The 18,623-nt window shown below is 37.2% G+C and overlaps 1 protein-coding gene across 1 annotated transcript in view; it reads left to right on the top strand.

The window, feature by feature from the left end:
* LRRIQ1 (leucine rich repeats and IQ motif containing 1) overlaps positions 1–18,623 on the top strand; it is a 329,025-nt gene that overhangs the window by 171,493 nt on the left and 138,909 nt on the right. The window contains 2 exon segments of the mRNA XM_007952584.2: positions 3,500–3,710; positions 9,899–10,015. Of these exon segments, the coding sequence (XP_007950775.2) occupies positions 3,500–3,710; positions 9,899–10,015 (328 nt within the window).

Raw genomic sequence — 18,623 nt, forward strand, 5'->3', positions numbered from 1 at the left:
TCATATTCCCTTAATTATAGTTTTGATAGTGCACATAAATTATTAATGATAGTACAGATTAAGTTAGTTGAATATTGACAAGTTCTGATTTATTAAAAAAAAAAAAAAAAAAAAACCCACTAAGTTCATTGCCATGGAGTCAGAACTGACTCATAGCGACCTCTCCTTGGGTTTCTAAGGCAGTATGTCTACTCAAGTAGATTGCCCAATCTTCCTTCCAAGGCATGGCTGGTGGGTTTGAACCACAAGCCTTCTGGTTAGCAGTCAAATGCCTTAGGCACTACACCACCAGAGCTCCCGATGAGGAAATATGAAATTATTCATTTCTGACTTTTAATGTCTAAATGATTAAAACAAATTGTTAAAAAGAAATAAAATACTAGTTTATTCTAATAATAAAAAACTTTCTGAATAATCATTAAAGTATAATGTATAATTAAAGTATACATTTGCATGTGCTATTTATTTAATTATTGATGAGTAAATATTTAATAATCATCCGCATAAGTTTATGGATGCATATACTATAATCTTTGATGTAACAACTCTGAAAGATAGCTGAATAAACTAAACTCGCTTCCAACTATTAAACATGTATAGAAAGCTAATGACTATCTTTGTTTATGGAACAAGTAGAGACTGATGTTTACTTTGCCCTGTCAATTTTTTTTTTTTTTTACTTTTGTTCAAGCTAAAAAAAAGAAAAGAAAAGAAACAAAAAGGTTAGATTCAGTTGTGGTATTACAGATTTTGTGGAACAGTCAAGGCTGAGAACCTCACAGTGGCTAATCTTGCTCTTTCAGTCTTCTTTCTTGCAGATGATGTCACTGGTAAACTAATTTCTTTTCCCTGAGAGCTGTGTTGAATAGTATGATATACTGACACTAACATGTATTTTATAACGGGAAATCTTTTAACATTTTATCAAAATGGTTTTAACATTTTGCAGTGTAGTAAATTACGTAGTATGGCTTTATTAGCCATAGCCTTTGTAAACTCCATGGTAGAATTTGCTGTGAGCCACTAAGTGGCTCCTGATTGTTTAAAGTTATCCACTTAGGGTATTTCTGTCCCGAGCAGGACAAAGCAATTTTCTGGCAAGTTCACTCTCTCTCAGGTGTGTGGAATTCTGGTGTTGGGGCTGGTTGGTTTTGCCACTCTGCCAGGCTAAAAAAGAGCCCTCCTAGAGGTAAAAGGGATCTCTCACTGCAGGCTGAGAGACATGCTGCTGAGGGAGATGCTCTGGCTGGGAGAGAGAGATGTAAGAGACATACACTGCTGAGAGAGACGTGAGAGACACACACTGCTGGCAGAGAGTCGTGCTACTGAGAGAGACTGCTGGCTGCTAATTGAGACAGCTGGCTGCAAGAGACTGAGTGTATCCCTGAACTTGCGTTGTAGCCTGTTGCTTCCCTAATAAACCCCAAAATCTGTGAGTTCTGTGTGGCCACTGCAGCAAATCATCGAACCCAGCAGAGAGGTGATGGGTGCCATAGGAGGAATGGTTGGTGTCAAGGATAGTAAAAGGGCTAGAGGGTGGCGGCATGTCTGGCCTCATTATTATTAGAGGAGGTCACACAATGCTGCTTCCTTGCCCCTTTAGCACATTTGCTGTTTTATATGTTATCAGTTTATTTCATTTATTGTCTTTGCTACAATCACTCCAGACACTGGCTATCCAAATTTCATAGAAACAGGATTTAGAACTTCTTAATCCGTAATAAACAAAATATCTAAATGTTGATAATAAATAAAGACGAATAACTGAACATGTGGGTAAACCAAAGACCGAAAAAATAAAGGCAAATAAAATTCATACCCATTTGTTGACCCTTGCCATTCAGTGACTCAGGAAGATTAACTTTCTGTTTTATAGGCATTTCCTAAGCATGGTTTACCTGTCCTCTTATGCTTAGGACATTTCACTTTTAGAATTTTGGCTAAAAAAAATTAAAAAAAGATAATGCTGTTTTTGTCAGTATGAAACCAAACCAAAACCAAACTCACTGCCATCTAGTCGATTCTGACTTAAAACAATCCTCATTGGGTTTCCAAGGCAGTAAATCTTTATGAAAGTTGAATGCCCTGTCTTCCTTCTGGGGAGCAGCTGGTGGATTTGAACTGCCAACCTTATGATTAGTCAAATGCCTTAGACAATGCACCACCAAAGCTCCTTGTCAGTATGAAGAGCACCCCATATTCAGAAAGCCCTAAATTTAGCTTCTTTGCCTGCTTTCCTCCATAATGAAAAGCAGCCTGTGTTTGGATCATCCAGGAAAACATTTCTCATCTACCTTTTGTATTGGTTTTTTTTTTTTTCCCCTTGGGAAATTTTGGAGGTAGGAAGTAGATAGGGCTCCTATACTGATTTTACTTCTTCAGTAATCTATGTGAAAAAGCAAAATATATTAAAAGTTAGGAAGAACCAAATGATGAAAAGCACTCATGGTGTGCATTGTTATTCAAACTTTGCTAATGTTGCTGGGCAGCCTAGAGGGATGTGGGAAAGAAAACACACTGCATTGATGAATGATGTTAGTTGCTGTTGATGCGAACTCATGGTGACTCCTTGTGTGCAGAGTAGAACTGTTCCATAGGATTTTCAAAGCTGTGACCTTTAGGAAGCACATTGCTAGGTCTTACTTCTCAGGAGCCCCTGGGTGGGTTCGAATTGCCAACCTTTCTGTTGGTATTCCAGCACTGAACCGTTTGTGCCACTCAGGGACTGCATTGGTAGATAATAGTGCCTGAGATGGTCAAACAGGTGTGGCCTGGGAAAATGTTAGAATTCAGCAGCCTTCTAATGTTAGTTAGTTGTTGTTGTTGTTATTTGCCGTCGAGTCGGCCCCGACTCATAGCGACCCCTCCTTGGGTTTCCGAGGCAGTATCACTACAGAAGTAGGATTGCCCAACCTTCCTTCCGAGGAGTGGCTGGTGGGTTTGAACCGCCAGCCTTCTGGTTAGCAGTCAAGTGCCTTAGGCACTATGCTACCAGAGCTCCCAATGTTAGTTAGAGAGTGATTTAAATATTTGTCTAAGGATAGAGAGGAAAATGAAGCTAGAAGGACAAAGGTCCTTCCTCTTACAATGAAGGTACCTCCTTCCTTTCTCTCCAGGATTAATCTCTTCACCCACCATACAGAATATCCCTTTCTCTCTTGCTGACTCAGAGTTGGCTTCTGCATTTGTCTCCTCTCTTCTGCATCATAATCCCCACCCCATTCAGTCTACTGAATTAGAATCCTCAATTTCATACAAATACACTGTGATATCTCCCCCTTCAAACAAACAAAACTCCATTGTACCTATATCCCTTTCCAGCTACCGGCTCATTCCTCACTTTCAGATAGGAGGGTGTTTCCGTGCTATCTGTACTTTTATGACTATAATTAAATGAAAGAATTCATCTTATTTTAAAGTTTACTTTATGCGGTTCATGTTCTTAAATATAACTGCATATTTATGGATATTGAAAATGTTTCTTTTTTTCTCTTAATAGTATGGCAACTATGATAATCCAGGCATGCTGGCGTGGTTACATTGCACGCAAACAGATTCATTTTTCTACAAGGCGACATACTACAGCAACAGGACCGCTGACATCCCAGACAAATTCCTGCATCAAGAACCAGACTATTTTAAAGGAGGAAAAAACAGAATATACAGTACATACCCCAGAAGAGAGGGAGAAGGCTGCTGTTCTTATTCAGGTTGATCTCAGTCTTTGGTAGAATAGTTAGTGCATTAGTTATCTTTCACTGGATTATTCTAAATAACAAACAACCCCCAAAACAGTGGCATACAAATACAAGGATTTATTTCTGGCTCATAAAAACCTGCTGCTGTTGAGATGATTCTGACACATAGCAACCCTATAGGAGAGAGTAGAATTGTCCTGTAGGCTTTTCACGGTTGGAAATCTTTGAGGAAGTAGACTGCTACATCTTTCTCCACCAGACCAGCTGGTGGGTTTGAACCACAGACCTTTTGCTTAGCTGCTGAACACTTATTCACTGCACCACCAGGGTCCCTTTATGACTCAGATGACATGTAAATTACAGACTGGCTGCAGGTTGACTTTGTCTCTGCTTAGTATCTAGGCTGAAGGAGCAACCCCTAAATTGGATCATACTGTTCTCATGGTTAAGGGCCAAGTGGAACCACAAATCATATTTAAAGTTCTGCTCATATGTGTCCTATGTCAACATCTGATAAATTTGATTAGCCAAAGCAAGGCTCACTTGGCCTAGATTAGTAATGGTTGGGAAATATACTGTACCTTTAGAAGGCACTGAAAAGTCACATGTCAAAGGGTCAGAAGCAGATGGTTTTGAACAGTGAAAACAGCCACCATTAATCATACATTCTCAATACTCTTTTTTTAATGCATTTTATTGAAATATAATTTATGTACAGTGAAATACACAAAACTAAAGTGACATGGGTCAATACATTTTCTTTCTTTTTTTTTTTTTTTTTTGCAGTGTTCCCTCCCCTCCCCTCCCACCCCTGGCAACCAACAAAGAAAGTTTCCCTCCATATGTAAACCTTTTCTTGACTGTCCACAACAATGAACTAATACTGTATTTGTCCTTATGTAATTGACTTATTTCACTTAGCATAATGTCTTCCAAGTTCATCCATATCATACAGTGTTGTGCAGACTCTACATTATTCTTTAGTGCTGCATAGCATTCCATTGTGTGCATGTACCATAGTTTGGTCATCCAGTCTTCTGTTGATGGGCACATAGGTTGTTTCCATCTTTTAGCTATTGTAAACAGTGCTTCAGTGAACATCAGTGCACATACATCTGTTCCTGTCCTGTCTCTCACCTCTCTAGGATATATATCTAGTAATGGGATTGCTGGGTCAAATGGTATCTCCAATTCCAGCTTTCTAAGGAATCGCCATATTGCTTTCCACAGTGTTTGTATCGCTGCACAGTCCCACCAGCAGTGTATGAGAGTCCCAATCCCTCCACCTCCATGCCAGCTTTTGTAATTTCCTGTCTCGTTGAACCTTGCCATCAGTGCTGGGGTGAGAAGATATCTCATTGTTGTTTTGATTTGCATCTCTCTGGTGGCCAATGATTGCCAGAAAGATCTTCCCTTTGAGCTGCTGATGCCCTTAATTTGGATTCTAGCCTCCTGAACTGTGAGAAAATAGATTTCTGATTTTTAAAGCCATTCACTTATGGTATTTCTGTTAAAGCAGCATTAGGGAACTAATTCCAATTCATATCAACCCTGTGTTCAGCAGAATGAAACACTGTCTGGTCCTGCACCATCATTACAATCCTTGCCATGCTTCAGCCTGTCATTGCAGCCAATGTGTCAATCCACCTCTTTGAGGGTCTTCCCCCTTTTCACTGACCCTCTCCTTTTTTGCAAGCACAATATCTTTGTCCAGGAACTGTTCTGACAACATGACCAAAGTATGGGAGACAAAGTCTGGCCATTCTCTCTTCCAAGGAGCATTCTGACTGTGCTTTCCCCAAGATAGATTTGTTTGTTCTTCTAGCACTTCAGGGTCATTCAAGAATCTCCACCAACACCACAATTCAAATGCATCAGTTCTTCTGTGGTTTTCCTTATACATTGTGCAGCTCTCATGTGCATATGAGGCTCCTGAAAAGGCCATGGCTTTGGTCAGGCACAACTTAGTCTTCAAAGTGACATCTTTGCTCTTTAACATTTTAAATAGGTCTTTTGCAACGTACATGTCCAATGCAATATGTCATTTGATACCTTGACTGCTGCTTCCATGGATTATGGTTCCATGTTGATTATGGATCCAGGTAAAATGAAATACTTGACAACTTCAGTCTTTTCTCTAATTATAATGATCTGGCTTATTGGTCCAGTTGTGGGGATTTTTGTTTTCTTTATATTGAAGTACAATCCATACTGAAGGCTGTAGTCTCTGATCTTCATCAGTAAGGGCTTCAAGTCATTTTCATTTTCAGCAAGCAAGGTTGAGTTATCTGCATATCTCAGATTCTCAATGAGTCTTCCTCCCACCATGATGCTGCATTTCTCTTCATATAGTCCAGCTTCTCGGACAAGGAGGGGTCGCTATGAGTCAGGAGTCTTTGAGTTTTTTTTTATACAAATTGAATAAGTATGGTGAAAAGATAGAAAGCTGATGCACACCTTTCCTGATTTTAAAACATACAGTATTCTCTTGTTCTGTTTGAAGGACTGCTTATTTTCTGTGTACAGGTTCCTCATGAGCACACTGAAATGGTCTGGAATTCTCATTCTTCACATTGCTATCCATAATTTTTTATGATCCACCTTTTCATAGTGAATAAAACACAGGTATACATTTTTCTGGCATTCTTTGCTTTCAGCCAAGGTCCACCTGACATCAGTAATGATATCCAGGTTCATTCCATATCCTCTTCTGAATCTGGCTTGAATTCCAGTATACTGCTACAGTTCCCTGTCAATGTGCTGCTCCAACCATTTTTTAATTACCTTCAACAAAATTTTACATGCATGCGTATTTATGATACTACTCAATAATGTCCACATTCTGCTGTATCACCTTTCTTTGGAATGGACCCAAGTGTCAGTTTCTTCTAGTAAGTTGTTTAGGTGCTAGCCTTCCAAATTTCTTGGCATAAATGAGTGAGCACCTCCAGTGCTTTAACAGTGGGTATTCTGTCCATTTCTAGAGCCTTGTTTTTCACCAACTCCTTCCGTGCAGCTTGGACTTTGTCCTTCATTACCATCAGTTCTTGATCATATACTACCTCCTGAAATGGTTTGGTACAGTAACTCTGTGTATTCATTCTATCTTCTTTTGATGCTTTCTGCATTATCCAGTATTTTGCCCATAGAATCCTTCAATATTGCAACTCAAGGCTTGAATTTTTTCTTTAGTATTTCAGCTTGAAAAATGCCAAGGGTGTTCTTCCCTTTTGATTTTCTAATTGCAGGTGTTTGCACATTTCATTACAATACTTTACCTTATCTTAGACTGTAATGGGGCAAAAGTAGAAGTAAAGATCAATTAGGAGTCTCCTTCAGTAATCCAGATAAGAGATGATGGTGACATGGACCAGGATGGTAGCAGTGAAGATGGAAGAATATCACATTCCAGAAAAATATGTTTATTTATATTGAGGATTGTTTCTATTGTCTCATGGGATGTTAGGAGCTCTGGTGGCATAGTGCCTAAGGCATTTGACTGCTAACCAGAAGGCTGTGGTTCAAACTCACCAGCCAATCCTCAGAAGGAAGATTGGGCAATCTACTTCCAAAGAGATAGACCACAGAAACCCACAGAGAGGTCACTATGAGTTGAATCAACTCAATGGCAGTGAGTTTGGGTTTTCTTTTAGTTTTTAGTCAAGTTTAAGTGCCATTTCCAGGTCTGACCCATAAAAATCACCCACAACACTTAATATTCTTTTCCCTTTTCAGCTGGCTAGAATGCAGACAGGTTCTGGGGCAACCTTGGATACTATCAATTGAAATTGTGGAGCCTGATAGGCCTGGGTAGCTGAAAAACTGCATGTTGAAGTACTGTTCCACTGGCCAGTATACCCTTCCAGTGTTTGCAATATGATCAAGACATAGACTTCTATTGTTTTTGAGTAATTATGCTCTTTTGGATATATTTGTTACATTAGTTAGCTTATCCTAATTAATATAAAAGATGTGAGATACCCCTTGAGAAATAAGTAGGACTCAATATAAATGTCTGAGAGAATAATGTGCTAGGTATAAGAGATAATGGAACTAAAAGAACATAGACTTCCATGTTCCTGAAATTATAAGATAATATATTGCATCCAGAATACTATTAGTACTAGAATACTGAGAGAATATAGGAGGAACATGGTCAGAGTTATGTCAGTTTCAGGAATTCTAACAAATAACAAGTGTATGGTGAATTCTAGAGGTAGGAAAACCAAAAACCAAACCCACTAGTATCTAGTCAATTCCAATTCAAAGCGACCCTATAGAACAGAGTAAAACTGCCCTGTGGGGTTTCCGAGACTGTTAATCTGTACGGAAGCAAACTGCCTCATCTTTCTCCCATGGAGCAGCTCGTGGGTTCAGAACTGCCAGTCTTTCGGTTGACAACCAAATGCTTTAACTGCTACACCACCAGAGCTCTTTCTAAGGGTGGAGTTGATAGTAGTTGGAGAAGAAAAAAATATCAGATATGCTAATGGAGATAGAATTGTCTGTCTAGTGAATTGATTTCAGTGTGTGGGAAAGAAAGATCAATGAATTATAGGTGGACTACTGGGAGAAAAATTGTGACCTTCACATATACCTAAATTAGAACCTGGACATTAATTATCAACACATTGTATCATCATATCATCCTTATATCTGAACTGGATAGAGATGACTAGAACTTGAATGCCAGATCCTATGCAGATTCATGAAGGGAGGTATCAACACTTTTTGCACCAGAAAAACACACCCTATGTGTTATATAGTCTAGAACATTGTAGTCTACAGCTGACGAGTTGGGTTTAATCCATTATGAGCTACAATGAATCAAACCTTTTGCTCTTGTCTCTGAGGGGCTGTGTGGTTATGCCTACAACTTAAAATATTTTCACTGCTTTTAGGATTTTTTAAATTTTATTTTATATTTGTTTTACTTCATTTTATAATTAAGCAGTTCATGGTTCTAAAATTAAACCAAATCATATATCAAAGGTACATTCAGATAAGAGTGTCTTCTTTGGCTACACATCTACCCTGTATTCTGCTTCTATAGGTAACAATTTAATATTACCTTTAAAGTATATACTTTCATTTAAAAAAAATAAGCAAACATACATATATATATGTTTAAATATATATATAAATATATATATGTAAGTTTACAATATATATGTATGTTTATATTATATTTATATGCCATCTTCAATAGATAAATTTAAAAAAAAAAACTTACTTCCATCAAGTAGATCCGGACTCATAGCGACCCCTCCGTGAGTTTCCGAAACGGTGTCACTATGGAAGTAGATTGCCCAGCCTTCCTTCTGAGGAGTGGCTGGTGGATTTGAACTGCCAGCCTTCTGGTTAGCAAATGTCTTAGGTACTATGAAATATACATTTATTTCAACCTTGCTTTGTATAGTTAAAAATATATTCTAGAGATCACACTTCAGCAATATATACTCAATTGCTTAAAGCTACATTGCACTTAGCTTTAATTAGGAAACTTCTCTGGTGGAGTAGTGCCTAAGGCATTTGACTGCTAACCAGAAGGCTGGTGGTTCAAACCCACCAGCCACTCCTGGGAAGGACAATTGAGCGATCTACTTCTGTAGTGATACTGCCTGGTAAACCCAAGGAGGGGTTGCTATGAATCGGATCCGACTCCAGGGGACTGCGTTTCCCTACTCCAAGATTGTTGAGGAATCTGAGTGTTTTTAATTCTATTGTTCTGTCCTTTGTTTATTTTAAAATAAAATTAGTTAATTAGTATGGCCAAGATAACCACTAATATTGCTATTTTTATACATTGAGGTTTTCCTAAATGTGGCTTAGTTTATTTTGCACATAATCGTTTAAAAATTAGAGAACTTGGCTTTTCTTTTTATCTCTTTCTTCTTAGTTTAGAATGGGTCCTCGAGGAATTGTCAGATAATTAATTGGTTGACCTACTTGTACAGTTGAGGGAGTTTTAAGGATTCTTTTCTGCCAAGAGGAAAGTCTCTTGAGATTCAGAACCTTAGACACATGCAGGCATTTAATTTATCTTGCAGTTTTAAGTGTCACATAAAGTTCAAATAACAGATTATTGAGTCATTAAACTAAGGTCTGAGATGTTTTATCTTCCTAATGGGATAACACAGAGGATCTGGTTTAGGGTTTGATCTATAACCTTGTATAACATGCTTTAAATTTTTGTTTAGGCAGTTTGGAAGGGCTTTCTTTTGCGAAAAAAACTGACAACAGCTCTAGAAGCTATTAAGTATGAAGAAAATGAAGAATATGAAGAGATAGATTTAAAAGATTTTATGTTTGATGAAGTAAGTACGAAATAAATAAGTATTGGCCTCAAAATATTGTTAGTGTAATGTTTTGGAACTAACCCAGTTTCTAAACTCCTTATCCTGCTAATACTATGTTACAGATTTTTTTCAAATAACATTTAAAAAGTATGCTACTAATTTTTTTTAACACTTTGATTTGCTGTATAAGCATGCATAGTATATAAACCCTTTGCTGAGCTGATTCCGACTCATAGCGACCCTACAGGATAGAGTAGAACTGTCCTGTAGGGCTTCCAAGGCTATAATCTTTATGGAAGCAGACTGCCACGTCTTTCTCCCATGAAGCGGATGGTAGGTTTAAACTGTGGACTTTTTGGTTAGCAGCCGAGCACTTAACCACTGTACCATCAGGGCTCCAGTACAGTGTATAAAGATGAGCATAGAATATTTACAAGAGTTCCTGTGTACTCTTTGCCCAGATTCCATAGACGGCAATCACATAACCACAATCCCATTACCAAAATTAGGAAAGTTAACATTGATACAATACTATGATCTAATCAACCTTCCACAAATTTTGCCAATTATCCCAATAATGTCTGATTTTTAGTCTGAGATTCAATCTAGTATCACATGTTGCATTTGTCATTTTTCCTTAGCATCCTGTAACCCGGAACAGTTCCTCAGGTTTTCTTTGTGTTTCAGACTGGATACCTTTAAAGAGTACTGACCATTTGTTTTGTGGATATCCCTTATTGTGTGTTTGTCAGTATTTCCTCCTGATTAAGCTCAGATTATGCATTTTGAAGTAGAATACAAAAGAGGTGATGATGTATCCTTCTCAGGGCATCATGACAGGAAGGTGTTAGTAACCAAATGCTTTAACCACTACACCATCAGTTGTACTGGCTAAAATAAAATAGACAATATTTTTTTTTAATATCCACAATAGCAAGAAGCCATGAAAATCATGAAATTTGACTATAGAGTTACTCCTTTGCCTAATTACAAAGTTAACATGCTCATGGCATATGTGAAATGAGATACATAATCTTTGAATGGAGTTGGTAATTGAATAGAAATTACTCATGGGATATTTATATCTCATCAGTGAACCAACATCTTTCCATAGTTTAATACCTTATTTCCAAATCTTCACTAAGCATCTTCATTTCAATATCACAGAAACACTTGATATATAACATATCACATATTAAAGCAATATTTTCCCTTTCTTTTATTTCACATTTTACTGTATTTTCAATTACTCTAATTTTATTTCTTTGCTACTGTTTTCTCTTTCCTTACCATACAAGTACAGTCAGTTAACAATGTCTATTGATCTTATCACAAATTTGAAATCTGTCTCCTTCCTTCCATTTTTATGGCTCCTAATCCAATTGTAAGGAGCTCTGGTGTTGCAGTGGTTAAAACTTATGTCTGTTAACCAACAGGTTGATGGTTCTAATCTACCAGCCACTCCACAGGAGCAAGATAAGGCAATTCCAACTCATAGCAACCCCCATTGGGTTTCTAAGGCTGTAAATTTTTATCAAAGTATATTGCCTCATCTTCCTCCCGCAAAGCAGCTGGTGGGTTTGAACTGCCCAACCTTGTGGTTTGCACCCAAAATGTGTTGACTACTATGCCACAGCCTTGGAAACCCAATGGAGCAGTTCTACTTTGCCTTATAGGGTTGCTATGAGTCAGAATTAATGATGGCAATAGGTTTCATTTGGTTTGGAACCCAATTCTGACTTCTGCAACCATTTTTCTTTCAGCTGTAAAAGAATTCTAACTAATGTGCTTGTATATTTTTTCTCATTATTCCAATCCCTTGTGCACACTGTTTATCACTTATTTTGTATGACGTATAACTCTGATTAACTGTAACTCTAATCTAATCAGTGTTCTGCTCAGCAACATTTAATGATTCTTTATTGCCTACAAAAACTAGAACAAACTCTTTAGATTGGTATTAAAGTATTCCACAATAAGATAAAAACTATTTATATAGTTTTATCTACCAGTTAGGAGCTCTGGTAGTATAGTGCCTAAGGCACTTGATTGCTAACCAGAAGGCTGGCGGTTCAAACCCACCAGCCACTCCTGGGAAGGAAGGTTGAGCAATCCTACTTCCGTAGTGATACTGCCTCGGAAACCCAAGGAGGGGTCGCTATGAGTTGGGGCCAACTCGACAGCAAATAACAACAACAAACAACATCATCTACCAGTTACCCCTATGGCTTCCATACACTCAAACCAAAGTGAGTACCCTTTTACTGTACATAAGGAACCAAACTAAAACCCACCACGATTGACTTGATTCCAATTCGTAATAACCGGTATTGGGTTCCAAGGCTGTAAATCTTTACAGAAGTAGATTGCCTCATCTTCCTCCCACAGAGCAGCTCATGGGTTTGAACCAATGACCTTTTGATTAACAGCCAAATGCCACCAGAACTCCTTTTTACTGTACATACATCCTTAGTTTGCTCAGACTGTTCTCTTTTCCTCAGCCATTATATGGATGATTGAATAACTCCATAAGTTAATTACTTTGAATTTTTATTCAAATAGTATTTTATACATATTCATATTTAGTCATGAAATTCTGTCATTGCTGTTTTATACATTAAAATATATAAAGGAAATAAATTCTCAAAAGTTTTCAAATAGAAAATCCAATTTTTTTGAAATGTTTACCCAGAGTTATCAATGTTTTGTCCATTCAGCAGAATTCGGGAGATTCACTTTTGCTCTATCCTCACCAACACTTTGTATCTTCAGATTTTCCCCCATCTCCTTCATTCCAGTAGGTTTATGGTGGTATCTTAATATTTTAATTTGCATTTCCATCATGTCTAATGATGTTGACCATCTTTTCATATGCTGATTTGCTATTTAGATATTCACTAAATGACATACATAATTGTTTAAGTGTTTTTGGCATTTTTAATTGGGTTGTCCTTTTTCCTCTTGATTTGTAGAAGCATTTTATATTGTTCTAGGTACTACTCTGTCATCCTTTGCCAAGGATGTCTTACCTTTTCACTTTCTTTAGGATTTATTTTGATGCTTTTAAATTTTACACTAAAAACAGAAGTCCTTAAATGTTGTGACTTACGTAAGAAATCTTTGCCTATTTCAAGATCATTAAGATAGTGTCCAAGATCATTAAGATATTCTAGAGACTTTATTTTCTTAACTTTTAATGTTTGAATCTATGATATATCTGGAATTAATTTTTCCTCTGGTGAGGAAAGACTCAAGTTTCTTTTCCTAATGACTCAGGAACTTTTATTGTAAAGTCTATTCTTCTCAAACTTGATTTCCATGAAAGCTTTGGTGAAATTTAGGTAACTGTTCTCTAATCTTTTCCATTGATCTTCTGCCTTTGCATGACTATTTTAATTACTATTACTTTATAATAAGTTTTGATGTCTAGTCTTATAAAAGAACCAATTTTATTCTTCCTCTTCAGTACTAAATATGCTACTGTTGATCCTTCTCATTTCTATAGAATCGTCCTGTCAATTTCTATAATAAATGTTAGAATTTTTTCTGGAATTGCAGTAAATCTTAAAAATCAATTTGAAAGAATGGATATTTTTAGAATATTATGTTTTTCAATCCATGAACATAGACTATCATACCATTTATTTAGGCAATTTAAAATTTCTATCCATATGCTATAAAGTTTTCTTCATTTCAGTTTTATATATTTTGGGTAAGATTTATTTTCTACTTATTTGATGCTTTCTGATAATATGTTAAATTAGTATAGGAAACATAATTGATTTCTGTATACTGATCCTGTCTTCATCTACTTTATTAAAATTCATGGTAATTCTAATAAGTAATCTTTTAAGTCTTTTGGATATTCTAGATCATATCATGAAGAATAATGATAGTTTTCTTTCTTTTTTCCAATCATTATGCCTGTTATTTTTTTTTTCTTGCCTTATTACATTATACATTATTACCTTAATGGATTTTAGTCGACATCCATTTTTAGTACCAGAGTGAAAGCTTCAGTATCAAACAATATCATTAATATCACATGTAAGTAAAGTTTTGCTGAAAATAATTTAAAAATGTTTATAGCAGTACATCCACAGAGAACTGCCATAAATTCAAGCCAGATTTAGAAGAGGGTGTGGAACAAGGCATATCATTGCTGATGTCAGATGTATCTTAGCTGAAAGCAAAGAATACAAGAAAGATGTTCACCTGTGTTTTATTCACTATGCAAAGGCATTTGACCATTTGGATCATAACAATTATCGATAAAATTGCAAAGACCAGAAATTAAGAAACACTTATTTGTGCACATGAGGAACTTGTATTTAGACAAAGAGGCTATCATTCAAATAAAACAAGGGGATACTGTGTGGTTTAAAATCAGGAAATGTATGCATCACAGCTTCGTCTTTTCACCATACTTATTCAATCTGTACACTGAACAATAATCTGAGAAGCTGGACTATAGGAAGAAAAACATGGCATCAAGATTGGAGGAAGACTCATGAACAACCTGCAATTTGCAGATGACACAGCCTTGCCTACTGAAAGTGAAGACGATTTGAAGCATTAACTGATGAAGGTCAGAGACTCCAGGTTTCAGTGTGGATTATACCTCAACATAAAAGAAACTACAGTCCTCACAACTGGACCAATAAGCAACATCATGATAAATGGAGAAAAGATTGAAGTTGTCAAGGATTCCATTTTACTTGGATCCACAATCCACAGTCATGGAAAGCAGCAGTCAAGAAATAAAAATACATATTTTATTGGGAAAATCTGCTGCAAAAGACCTCTTTAAAGTGTTAAAGAGAAAAGATGTCACTTTGAAAACTAAGGTGCACCTGACTAGTGTGAGAGCTGGATAATGAATAAGGGAAACTGCAAAAGAATTGATGCATTTTGAATTGTCATGTTAGTGAAGAATATTGAATGTACTCTGGACTGCTAGAAGAATGTACAAATCTATCTTGGAGTAAGTATAGCTGGAATTCTACTTAGGAGCAAGAGTGACCAGACTTTGTCTCTCGTACTTTGATTATGTTGTCAGTCCTTGGAGAAGGATATCATGCTAGGTAAATTAGAGGATCAGCAAAAAAGTGGAAGACTCTCACAGAAATAGAGTGACACTATAAGTCAAAACCAACTCAACACCTAACAACAACAACAAAACTAAGATGTTTCCTGTAGATTTCTTGTGGAAACTAGATCAGATTAAGAAAGTTATCTTTGTCAGTACCTTGCTACCTTGTCAAGAGGTTACTATGACAGTAATGATGAAGAAAAAGATGATTATTGTATATGTGATTTGGCTTTAATCAAATACCCTTTTCCTATATCCAGCACTGATTAATTTCCAAATTTTACTGGATTTTTCATTCCTAGAATGAACGAATTCATAGTGCCTAAGGCATTTGACTACTAACCAGAAGGCTGGCAGTTCAAACCCACCAGCCACTTCTCTGAAGGAAGGTTGGGCAATCTACTTCCCTAGTGATACTGCCTCGGAAACCCAAGGAGGGATCGCTATGAGTTGGATCTGACTTGACGGCAGTGAGTTTAGTGCTGCTCTAACAGAAAATACCACAAATAGGATGGCTTGAACAAACAGGAATTTGTTTATTTTACAGTTCGGGAGGCTAAAAGTCTTGAGTTCAAAGTGCCAAGCTCTAGGGGCTGAGTGAAAGTCCCTCAACTTTGGACTGCTAGAGGCTTTCTTCACTCAGGCAGCTGCTGGCTGCTGAGGCTGACAAACCCAAGGTTGACAAGTATCAGGGCACAGTCCAGATATTACCAAACCACATGGCAGGCTATTGATTCAAGTCCATTAAGGGTCCCAAGATTGGCAGACAACATGGCAGGCTGTTGAACAATGACTCAACTACATGCAAGGTCAAACATGCCATAAGCTAGAGAGACCTTCCTCAAAGTTGCTTCTTATATGCTGGAAGAAGCTCACATCCCTAAACAACTACTCAGCTGCTCCAGTAGATTCTACCATGGAGTTAATTACCAGTCTCACCATGGGGAATAACTACATCCAGCTGCCCAGCCCCTCAAAACCAGGCCCAGCCAAGTTGACACACAACCTTAACTATCACATATATGGTACATTTTCTTTTCTGTATATCACTGAATATTATTTGCTAATATTTTATTCAGGGTTTTGCATCTATATTTAAGAAGGAGTTCATCCTATAAATTTTCTTTCTTGTAATCTTCTCTCTTGAGGTTTTGGAGTCAAGCATATATTGACCTCATACCTTTTATTGGGAAATGTTTCCTCTGTTACTGTTTTCTGAAAGAGTTTGTTTTCAGTTTGGTATTACTTGTTTCTTAAAAAGTTCTCTCAGAATATATACTCTGTTTGGGGAAAAGTTTCTTTTACTTTGTTTATTCCTGAACTTCAGTGCTTTTCTTCATAATATCATGTGAATGAAGCAATTTCTTCTTAGCTCTTTAGCACTCTAACTGGTTCTCTTTGAGTCTAGACATCTGTCTTTGTTCTGTAGTGCTGCTATAAAAGAAATACAAGTAGATGGCTTTAACAAACAAGAATTTATTCTCTCGCAGTCTAGGAAACTAAAACTCCAGTTTCAGAGTGCCAGCTCGAGGGGCTGGGTGAAGGCCCCTCAACCCTGGACTTCAACTCTACTTCTTACTCGAGGCCCATTGGAGCTAGAGGTCTCTTGACTCAGGTAGCTGCTAGGTGCTGAGACTGACAACAGCAGATAAAATGACACAGTCTCAAGATCAGCAAGCATCATGACAGGCCACTAGTTCAAGTGCAGGAACAATCCCAAGATTGGCAGGCAATACAGCAGACCACAGGTTCAAGTTTAGGAACTGGAGATGAAGGCTCCAAATCGAAGTTTGTCGAAGTTTCTCCTTATTACTGGAAGCAGGCCACATCTTGGGGGCAACTCCTAAGCTGCTCACAGAAGATTTTACCATGGAGGTCATTTCAATCATGGGAAATAATGATGTCCAGCTGTCCAGCCACTCCAAACTACAGCCCAGCCAAGTTGTCACACAATTTTAACTGCCACAACATCTTACCTATACATATAGTACTTGGAGTTGGGAAACACATTGATAAGAAATTGCATGCATAATTTTGAGCTCACATTTTTGTGGTGCTTTCCTATGATCTTGGTTTCACAAAAGGCACTTGACTGCTAACCAGAAGGCTGGCAGTTCAAACCCACCAGTCACTCCTCGGAAGGAAGATTGGGCAATCCTACTTCTGTAGTGATAACTGCCTTGGAAACCCAAGGAGGGGTCGCTATGAGTCGGGACCGACTCGACGGCACATAACAACAACAACAACAACATGTCTTGGCATCCCTCTCTGAACTTCAACTTCTTTCTTTTCATCCCAGTGAAAATGCAGCAGGTAGGCTGCTTGGCTTCACTTGTCTGTGTGTAGAAGTGAGAAATGTTCTAAGAGAAAGTGAAGGGAAATGTAGGATTCATATCAGCATGAGCCTCTGCTCTCTGGAATCTTGGCTTCTCATGTTATGGCTTATTTGATTGATCTTGAGTACCTTCAGTTTATTTTTCAATCCTATGTTTATAGATATTCATGGTAGGATCTAAACTCTTACACAAGTTATATCATCATAGCCAGAAGTAAAATCTTTAGAAATGAATTTCTCAGTAGTCAATGATGACCTTAGGTGTTCTGGGCAATTTTCTTAGTACAGTGAATAAAATAGATAGTCATTTGCCTCACAACGCTTACATTTTACATGAGTTGAGTACCAATAAATAAATAAATATATTGTATACTTGTAAGATATTGAAAATTACTATAAAAATAAAGAAGGTTAAGGAATAAAGCATATCAGTTGGTATGGTATTTGATTGAGAGATCAAGGAAGACCTTGAAGTTATACCTTTCAATAGAAATCTAAAAATAAAGTGAGAGAATAAGCCATGGGATTAGACTGCTCAGAGTCAAGGGTAAAGCCATTATGGAAGACTTGAAATAGGAACACTGTTACTGTATTAAAGAAACGGAAAGCTTACAATAAGTAGAGCTGAATAATAGAAGAGAACGAGAGAAAGAGGAAGAAAAGAAAAATGGCCAGGGAGCAGTCCACATAAGGTTTAGTAATTTGGAATTTATTTCAAATGTGATAGAAAGTTATTATTGGGATTTAATCAAGCAATTTAACAATCATTTATGTTAAATGAATGGCTTTGTTTGCAACGCATACATCATAGTTTAGGGGAGCTAAGAACTAAAGCTAAGTACCAATTAGGAAGCTATTTGTTACTTTGTTTTTCTTTTACCATTTTTACCCTTTTTCATTGGCATTGTTTTATGATCATCTTGCAACTTCAGAAGGCATAATCAAATTATCATAATGTTCCTGTATTTTTGCTTCCTCCCTAAAACTGTCCTGTATAAAAATCCTATATAAAAGTTCTGTCCTGTATAAAGACCTATCTGAACAGGTTTTTCCTTTTATCGCTTTTTTGTTGTTGTGTTGTTATGTGCCGTGGAGTCGGACCTGACTCATATGCACCCCTCCTTGGGTTTCTGAGCCAGCATCACTATGGAAGTAGACTGCCCAACCTTCCTTCTGAGGAGTAGCTGGTGGGTTTGAAC

This window comes from Orycteropus afer, unplaced genomic scaffold (assembly GCF_000298275.1).
Source record: "Orycteropus afer afer isolate SDZICR_OR568_19922 unplaced genomic scaffold, OryAfe1.0 scaffold00349, whole genome shotgun sequence".
Lineage (NCBI taxonomy): Eukaryota > Metazoa > Chordata > Mammalia > Tubulidentata > Orycteropodidae > Orycteropus > Orycteropus afer.